The sequence below is a fragment of the Puma concolor genome, chromosome A2 (genome assembly GCF_028749965.1).
Source record: "Puma concolor isolate L17-30 chromosome A2, mPumCon1.1.hap2, whole genome shotgun sequence".
Lineage (NCBI taxonomy): Eukaryota > Metazoa > Chordata > Mammalia > Carnivora > Felidae > Puma > Puma concolor.
Window position 1 is genome coordinate 5,956,614 of NC_141668.1, and position 9,986 is coordinate 5,966,599.

General features: G+C 46.5%; 1 protein-coding gene across 1 annotated transcript in view; it reads right to left on the reverse strand.

Moving 5' to 3' along the window:
• NUB1 (negative regulator of ubiquitin like proteins 1) overlaps nt 1-9,979 on the reverse strand; it is a 28,971-nt gene extending 18,992 nt beyond the window's left edge. The window contains exons 1-5 of the mRNA XM_086686024.1: nt 9,830-9,979; nt 7,250-7,367; nt 4,694-4,861; nt 2,652-2,710; nt 1,594-1,664 (exon numbers count right to left, since the gene is read on the reverse strand). Coding sequence (XP_086542150.1) covers nt 1,594-1,664; nt 2,652-2,710; nt 4,694-4,861; nt 7,250-7,367; nt 9,830-9,900 — 487 coding nt within the window. The 5' untranslated portion in view covers nt 9,901-9,979. The remainder of the gene's footprint in view (nt 1-1,593; nt 1,665-2,651; nt 2,711-4,693; nt 4,862-7,249; nt 7,368-9,829) is intronic.
• Between the last annotated feature and the right edge of the window lie 7 nt (nt 9,980-9,986).

The following is a 9,986-nucleotide window of genomic DNA, read 5'->3' on the forward strand; positions in this document are numbered from 1 at the left end:
TCTCTCTCCCGAAATAAACTTAAAAAAAAAAAAAAAGAGCCAAGAAGGGGACTCCTTTTACCAGATTTTAAAACTACAACAAAGCCACGGTAATAGAACCCTACGGGTGAAGGTGGTCAAAAGGTAGAAACTTCAGTTAGAAAGTAAGTCCGTCCTGGGCTGTTTGACGTGCAGCCTGGTGACTACAACGAACAATACTGTGTTTTATATTTCGATGTGGCTAAGAGAATAAAAGTTCTTCTCACAAGAAAAAAAAAATTAATTACGTGAGACGACAGATCGTCGTGCTCGTTCCACAATATATACAAACATCGAATCATTACCCTGTACCCCTGGAACTCATAAAATGTTACATGTCAATTACGCCCCAACAGAAAACCCTCTATGGTTCTGGCCCAGGAATAAACCTATAGGTCAAAAGAAACAACAGGAAGTGCAGAAACAGCGATCTGACAAAGGAGGCACCGAAGGGCAGTGTGGCAACGGCAAGATAAGTTCGATCTTTAGCCTTTAAATATAAAGGGGGCCTCTGGACGGATTACAGACCTCACGCAGATTAAACTAATACAAGAAAATGTAGAAAACTGTGTGGCCCTGGGGTGGGGGTGGAGAAGTAACTATTAAAAAACACAAATGATAAGGTGGAAATTGATGGATTTGATAACGACGAAATCAAGGATTTCCAACCCATGAAGAATACCACAAACAGCACTGTCACAGAGATGACAGTGAAAAGCTGTCTATGACACCTGCAAGAGACAACGGGAAATGGCTCACGGAGACGCTGGAAGGGAAGCCTAGGGCTGCGTGCAGGCCGTGTTCCATCAAGCGAGGATGTGAACCTGACTCTCTAAGCCAGAAGAACTTACTGGGAGCAGACTGCAGTGCCCGCCCAAACTGCTGCAACAGCGAACTGGTGGCCCAAGTCTATTCGTGCCTCCTTCAAGTCCATCTCCCTAGGGCAGCCAAAGGGACCTTTGAAACCCAAATATGCCGTGCCGCACTCGCCACCCCCCTCTGCCCCGCCCCAGCATCCGTGGCTTCCTGCTTCTGTTAGGAAGAACATTCTAACACTGCACAAGTTCACAGAGCACAGCAGCACTACTGATATCGTGGGCCAAGTGAGTCTGTCACGGGAGCTGTTCTGTGCCTGATCTGATGTTGAGCAGTGTCCCTGGCCTCTACTCCCTATGTGACAGGAGCACAAGCCCCCACCCGCACCCCACAACCACGTCATGACAACCAAAACCGTCTCCAGACATTGCCAGATGTCCTCTGGGTGGCAAAATCGCCCGGCTTGAGAACCAGCACCACCACCTTTCCGCCGTGGCCTCTGCATCTCCATTCCCTAACATTTCCTCAGGCCTGTAATGAGTGTCTTTCTTCCCGCCAGCACAGAACAGATAGTAAATGCTGATTAGAAAACTTGCTTTCTGCTCTACGTGCTTATTTGAGCGAACACTACGACGATCAGTTTTAGACTGTGTGTCCAAGAAAGCCACTAGAAATCGGTGAACAGGAAAAGAGGGAGAAAAAAGATGCAGCGTCATTACATGAACCCGATTTAAAATTCTGCACTTTGCCATGACATACCTAGTTGAAGCTGTTTCTTGTTGATGACAACTTTGATGTAATTTTCTTGAAATCCGAAGGTTTCAGCTATTCTGTAAAATAAACCGGTACCCGCTGCAGGCCGTCAATTTGTCATGAGCCGTTAAACAGAGTTTAATCGTGACAGCTATTTCATACATTCCACTCAGAAACTCTGGTATTTCGATTTACTGACTCACAAACGTCACTTCGTGGTTCCTAGGTGGTTATTTGAGACTGTGTAAGAGGCCATGTCCTTTTTAAAACTATCTCTTTCCTCATGGTGTGGAGACCACTTGGGCGGGACATCCATTTGAAGAGGAGGGCCCTGGCTGCATGTCAGGAGCAAATTCATTCTCTACACCTTCTGCGGACTCCCTGGAGGAGTCCATAATAGAGGGGTGCTCCCAGCAATCTTCTGCGCATGTGTGCTGAATGAATGATGCTTCCTGAATCCATCCCTAACGGCCCTGGTGTAGACCAGAGGAAATGAGAAAAATTAGCTTCACAAACAAGGACTGGCTAGCCCTGGAGGTAGTGAAGACACTTACCATTTAAAAATCGAGAAGTGGATGACCTGACCAACCGGGCCTCAAAAGGTAAATTTCACTGGCCTGTGACGGGTATTTTTTCTCTTTACAGATGGGCCGACAGCCTGAAATCGGCTAGAACACCTTGCTGAATGTCACAGCAAGTTATCAGTGCGCGAAGAAATAAAAGTCGAAGCTAGTGATCTGGTGAATATCAAGTTATTTATATCACTCGTTCGCGGATTAGGACACGCTGGCCAGTGCCGGTCAGGTGGCAGGCACGGCGTTCCCACGGACCTCAAGTTCCACTGGGAAATGAAGGCGAGTGGTGCCAGTCTTGAGTTCTTGCTTTGCCCTTAACTGGCAGTGTGAGCCTGGTCAAGTTCTGCGGCCTCGAGGCCTGTTTCCCTTCCACTAAGCGAGCATAAATAACACCTGCCCTGTCTCTCTTACGGGACTGTCACAAAGGATCAGTCGAGCTAATGTAAAAGGGCCGAGAGCAGCCGGGGCGCCGGGCAAACAGATACTTACTTTGACCTCAGTTCTCTGCCACTGATGTGCAATCGGGTCTCCAACAGGTTTTTCCTATCCTGTTTTAAAAAAGGCAAATCAAAGAAAATGTACTTCAATGTGACACTTTTTGGTGCTATTACTCTGTCTATAAAATCAGGAAGGCTGGTATCAGACGATGTTAAGGCCTGAAATGACACGTGCCTAGCGAAGAAGCTACTGAACATGCTGACCCTGTGACCTGGATGCCCTCAAGGGGGTGGCAGCGTGCACCTGAGGCAGGGCTCAGCCTCCGGCAGGAAGTTAGATGTTCAGAGGGGTTTGTGATGCGTCTTTACTCAAGGGAGCTGGCCTATGCGACACAAGGACCCAGACCAGCACCTCCAGCACTGCAGCCACCCTCAGTGAACAAGACACGGTGCCCACTGAGCAGGGAGTGGCAAGACATGATCTCGAAACCTCTTCGTTCTCCACTGGTTGGGCTTCTGAGGAAAAACTGCGATCAGCAGGGAAGCCTACGAGACCATGCACATCTGCTCAGGTTGTACACTCAGCTTTCTGACCGGTGAGCTGGTTTCCCCGGTGCTTGATTCTAGCAAAGAGGAGCCCTGTATGTGTGTGGATATATATGTGGATATAGATATAATATATAGATATATGTGAACTCATGAACGGGCATCCTGAGGTAGTTACATATGTCATTTTCTTTTTCTCATAAAGCTCTTCGTTTTTCCTAGAAATGTGTTAAAGCTTTAATGAGATAATTTACATTTCATAAAGCGCACCTGTTTAAAAGAGAAGTCAGGGGTTTCCTGTACGCTTGTGAAGTTACACAACCGTTACCGTAACCAAATGTCAGAACGTTTTCATCATCCCCTCCAAAAAATACCGTAATTCACACCCCCAATCCCTCCCTTTATCCCCCAAGCCCCAGGCAACCACTGATCTAGTCTCTGTCTCTATGGATTCACTCGTTCTAAACGTTTCATATGAACGGACTGTACAATGTGTGGCCTCTGTGTCTGGCTTCTATCATGTTGCTAAGGTTCAGCCGTGTCACAGACGTGCCAGGACCTCATCCGTCTTCACGGCTGAGTAACATTCCTCCGTGTGGCCACCCTCCCTCGTGGATCGTTCACCCACTGACAGACACGTGGGCTGTTTCCACCCAGGAGCCAGAGAGGGCTCTTCCGTGAACACAGCTGCTACAAACCTTCACATACAAGTTTCTGCACAGACACGGTTTTCTGGAGTAAAACTGCTGGGCCCTATGGTAGATCTGACGCTTATATATTTTCACATCTTCTGAAAATGATTAACACTGATCAGTCCTCAGAGGCCAGCAACCTTTGGGTACCCTGCCTCAAGAACCTTTCTGGACTTGCACTACTGAGGACATGGCCCTGACATGCGGTGGCCCCGCCCGCATCACTGTGGCCCTGCTGGAGCACTCAGTCCATCACACTCTAACCTCCACCAGCACAGAGAAGAGGGAGAATTCCCGATTGACGTGTCCAACTGCACACGGCTCGGCAAAAAACCTGAAGTATTCCTTTGATTCCCCATTATTTCTAAATGTTTGTCCGAACTGCAGAAAAGGTAAGCCATGTGACGCATAGCCTTGTGACGTTTTGGAGGTCCGTGAGGGACAAACCTACCCTGTAAAAATGTTCCAGTTTGAAAAATCTACAAAATTAACTTGGAAGTTGATAAATATTCAACATGTTAAGTAACCGAAAAGAATTTTAACTGTGGACTGTAGTTTAAAAAAAAAAAAAAAAAAATCACAGGGCACTGGGTGACTCAGTCAGTTAAGCATCTGACTCTTGATTTCAGCTCAGGTCATGGTCTCACGGTTCGTGAGTTCGAGCCCCTCATCGGGCTCTGTCCTGGCACTGCGGAGCCTGCTCGGGATTCTCTCCCCCTCTCTCTCTCTCTGCTCCTCCCCTGCTCACTCTCTCTCAAAATAAATAAATACACTTTTTTTTTTTTTTTAAATCACAATTTATCACTAAGTTAACAAAGCATTGGTACCTATGTACTCATTTAGGGAAATTACTCACTTTTCTTAGTCGGGGAGGTAAAAATATCTCAATTGTAGCAATTCCTGTTGTTTTATAATTTTCATTTCCCGTGCCACGCTCAATTGCTTTGCAACGTATTTCTTCTATTATCTTTTCCACTTCATTTTCACAGCAATCTAGCTTGTCAGAGTACTTCTTGGCAAGGTCCTGTGAAGCCAAATCAGAACACAGGTCAGTGTAGCACCGACTGCAGAAAAGGGGCCTAATACAGGACAGCGTGTGAAGGGCTCTGCTGAGTGGTGGTCAGCCCATCAGAGAGAACCCCAGATGGGCTTGACATCTTGAGAGGGAGAGAGGCTAGGAAGGATCCAGGTAAAATAAAGCGAAATAGAAACAAAGGATGGATAGGGCGCCTGGGTGGCTCAGTCGGTTAAGCTTCTGATTTCGGCTCAGGTCATGATCTCGGGTTAGTGAGTTCGAGCCCTGCATCCGCCTCTGTGCTGACAGCTCAGAGCCTGGAGTCTGCTTCGGATTCTGTATCTCCCTCTCTCTCTGCCTCTCCCCCACTCACTCTCTCTCAAAAATGAATAAACGTTAGGGGCGCCTGGGTGGCGCAGTCGGTTAAGCGTCCGACTTCAGCCAGGTCACGATCTCGCGGTCCGGGAGTTCGAGCCCCGCATCAGGCTCTGGGCTGATGGCTCGGAGCCTGGAGCCTGTTTCCGATTCTGTGTCTCCCTCTCTCTCTGCCCCTCCCCCGTTCATGCTCTGTCTCTCTCTGTCCCAAAAATAAATAAATGTTGAAAAAAAAAAAAATTAAAAAAAAAAAATGAATAAACGTTAAAATAACAGTTAAAAAACAAAAACAAAAAACAAAGGATAGGAAAACGGGACCGAATAGAAGAAGTGTCAATTATAATGGGGATTATCCTGGGCTAAAAGAAAGGTGGGCCGTGACCTACGTTGACTGTGATACGTTATAAGTTACTTTAAGGAACAGTGAAGTAGTCAGCTCCACTGGAGGGGATAGAAAGAAAAAACAAAAACAAAAATAAAGAAAACATTCCCATTTTTCCAACTTGTGAGAACAAGTCAGGTGAAACTTAAATAACTATCTTACCAGAAAATTCTGAATCACTGTACTGGTTGTAAAACCATAATTTGCTAGAATGACTCAACAGAACTCAGAAGAACGCTGTACTCCCAACGATAGGTGATTGTAAAGGATACAAATGAGTGTTTAGGTGAAGAGGTACAGAAGGCAGAGCATCGAAGGGTCCGAGCGCAGGCGCCTCTAACCCTGAGGCGTTGGGGCGTGCCGCCCTCACAGCACTCGGATAGGTCTGCCAATCTGGAAACTTTCCAGGGAGTTCCCTTCTGAAGGCATGACTGATTACGTCATTGGCCTTTGGTAATTAACTCAATCTCCAGCCTTCTCCCCTCTCTGAGGTTGGAAAGGGGAATGGAAGTCTAAGCTTCTAATCCAAGCTTGGTCTTTTTGGCCAGCAGCCCCATCCTGAAGGTGTTACCAACAGTTGCCTCATTGGAACAAATGATGCTCCTATCACCTTTATCACTGGGGACACTCCAAGGGTTTTAGGAACTCTGCGTCACGTCCTGGGGGCAAAGACCAAATAGCTTTCTTATTCTGCCATACCTAGCTTCTGAGCCAAGAGACTGTAACAAGCAAATTCAGAAAAAGGTCAGAAAATGGGTTGCAGAAAACACAAAGTGGGGCCTGTCAGGAACAGGAAAAATAGGGAAACTCTCTTCTCCCAAGCGCATCCTTGCGTCACCACACGGGGCAATGTGATGCCCTTGTGACAGTCCTCAGTCCCTGATAAACATTACATTATTTGTCTCAGGGCACTCAGACTAAGAAGGCAGAAAAGGACACGCTATATTCCAACATGACAGAGTTGTATCAGAAATGATTAATGAAGGCGCCTGGGTGGCTCAGTTGGATAAGTGTCCGTCTACTGGTTTCGGCTCAGGTCACAATCTCGTGGCTTCATGGGTTCGAGCCCCGCACTGGGTTGTGCGCTGGCAGCACGCAGCCTGCTTGGGATTCTCTCGCGCGCTGGCTCTCTGCCCCTCCCCTAAAACAACGCCATTTCTGACGTTGCCGAAGAAAGCTGAGACGTAATTCTTAGAAAAATGTATTTTGAACAAACGAACAGATAGCCATAGTATAAAAATAGCTGGCAGAAGGGAGCAACTATTCTACAGTGAACTACACTAGCAAGGAGAACTGAGAACCAACCCAGCCGCTCCCCCTAGCCACACAATAGAGGCATCAGTACTGCCTCACCAGCAGGTCAAAATCAGTTCCCCGATTACCACTTTTACGTAACACTGAAGGTATTAAAAATAGCATGTGCCTCGCAAATTAGAGAACACTCTCCTATGAATAAAATCTTATTAAACAAAAAGAAGCCTGTCAACTCCTAGTGAAAAGTGGGTACCTGCTTATCCCTAATGCTTTTGGTTAGGCCAAAAGTTACATGGTTACACCTGGCAATTTCCGGTGACTCCAGAACCTTATTCACCAAGAAGACTTACAACACGGCTATTTATTTAGGTCTTAAAAGAAAATACCTTCAATGCCAAGCCAACTTCTTTATTTTCATCTGTATACGGAGGTTTCCAAAGTTGAATTCGGTCTTCCCTTAAAAACTGGGTCAGTTTTGCTTGAAGATATTTCTTTTGCGCCATTCTTGAAAGCAAAACAGTATATGAAGGATACTCCACACTGTATTTCAAGGCATTTTATAACTTACCTGTGTGGTAAGAAGAGCTCCCCTCCACTCCTTCCCCTCCTGTTTAATCTACATTACTTTTAGACTAGGTTCTAACTAGCTCCAGATTTCTCTTGGGTATTTTATACATACACTAAGATATACAGTTGCATGTTACTGTTACATAAAGTATGTATTTCCAAGTTGCTAATATGTAGCAAGGCTTATAATACTTTTCTATTTCTTAATCTCTTATTCTCTGATCGAAAAGATAAAATGAGGGGAAGGTGAATCCCTAAAGCTGTTAACTGTCATAAACAACTCAACAGAGACTTTATACATTCTCTTGTACTTGTATTTTGCTGAGTTTAACACAAAGACCAACCACCTTGGAAGGGTAAACATAAAAGCCAGCTTGAACTGTGAACTGGCAACATTCCCTATAACTGAATTTTTTAAATACAAAAGTTTCACTAGAAAAACTGTATATGTTTTGTGATAAGCACACAACAACCCATCTATGTGCACTGTTCAGATCGAACGCTGGTTGGATCATCATTTTACAGCCGAAAACACCCAGGCCCCAGGTTTGTACAATGACTTGACCAAGGTCACAAAGTTAGGCAGCGCCATGGCTAGCACTGGGATTTCTGCCTACGACACTGGCCTTTGCATTCTGGCACACAATCCTTCACTGCTTATCTGTCTCGTGTATGTAACTAGTGTCCCCCAAAGAAACACCGGCCAGCGATGGAGAGGTCCACTCATCTCTCATGAGCACAGCAATCTGAAGGGATGGCTAAGGCTGCTGGAAATGTCAGCCGACGATATTAGACAAGGAGTAAGAAAAGGAAAAAGATAATTAACGTCTGAATGACGAAGACAAGGTCCACAGAGTAAAAAAATACATATATAAGGGTTAATATAATCTTGATAAGTAACTTTCTCTTTTTTTATGTAAGGCCTGTATTCCACACCCCCCGAAACCCAATTCACCTAATTTTAAATCCAGTCTGTTCACTTAAGTGTATTCCATAAATACGTAACTTAAAGTTCAAATCTATTTTATATAGCGTGGGGGGAAGAAAGAGGTCATCAGGATACGGAGGAGGAAAGGGAGTAAGGAATAAACACATCAAGGAGGGGCTTGTGCATCCGGGTGACCCACAGGAGAAACCCAGATTTTTAAGCATTTAAGAAATCACTTCTCACATGGAAAAGCATGCGTACTTATGAGCATTAGCTTTTCAAGCATCAATAACTCACACAACCACTGTATCTAGTTCCCTACTCAAATCTTCAGGAATTCTGAATAAAATATCAACAGGCGGGGGGGGGGGGGGGGGGGGTAGTGATCATTTCATGGGCTGCTTACTAAGGGAGGCAAGCTGTTTGTAAGGCCAGGTGCACAGCCCTCCGTGGCCCATCCTAGCCACTGCCTGATTAAAGGCCCAAAGGGTTTCACAAATATAGCGCGTGTCCCACAATCTACCCACTGAGCAAATCAACAGATGGCGGTCTGTAGGCACAAGACCTAATGTTTACAAAAGAATAGTCTGCTGTTTTGAAATGTACAAAAATTTCAGTTATAGACAACAGAATCAAAGAGGATACGTACTTCACATCAAATCAAATCGTTTAATAAACCAGTTTTCAGTTTTAGCTGGAGAACTGAAAGTTTCACGCGTGCCGTACAGCGTTTCACATTGCAACCAAAAAAGCAGTGATGTATTTCAAGTATTTCTCAAGAAAACGGGGGAGGGAAGCCCAGAAATTCATTATCACTGCTTCAAACTGAAAGTGAAACGTTTTAAACCACGCCTTTAAAATTTTCACTTTCACTTTAGTAACGATCAATCTTTGCTACCTTTCCCCAGAGCTTTTCAAATACACATATGTACACGTATATTCAAAATACGCTACATTTGCTCTTAGATGGAATAATAAAAGATTCTTGTCTTAAAAATTAAGAGTAAGGGAAGGAGATGAGAAACGCAGAACCACGTCGTCAGAGAAATGAAGAATCAACCATGTTTTCTCATTAAATAGCAAAGAAAACCTAGCTGTGACTGCAAACACAACCCAAACGGCTTATTTGGAATAACAGTGTTATGTCTCAAGCTTTTTGTCTGGCTAATTAGATACATTTCTTTCTCTGCCCCCCGCCCCCAACAATACTCCACATATTTTTAAACACCCCCCCCCCCCCCGCCCCACCACCACCACCCCGGCCCAGCCCAGCGCAGACCCAGGGCCGCTCGAACCGTCGGGTCCCGAAGCCCCGGCCGGCCTCCGCGCAGGGCGCCTACCGCCCGCCGCTGTGGCCGCGCCCCCGCCGGCCTGGGGATGCGTCGGGGTGGTGCCGGGAGCGGGGGCCGCCCGACGGCGCCGCTGAGACCCGGGTCGGGCACTGGACGCTCGACCGCCGCCGCCGCCTCACCTGCGCCACCACCGCGCCCGCCGCGACCCGCCGAGTGCCCGGATGCGGCGGCGGCCGCCGTTTGTTTTCATTCCGGGTGAGGCTGGCCCCGCCCCCGCCGCTGCCTCCGCGCCACCCTCTCGAGGCCCGGAAGGAGGGTTGTGGGCGGGGTTAGCGG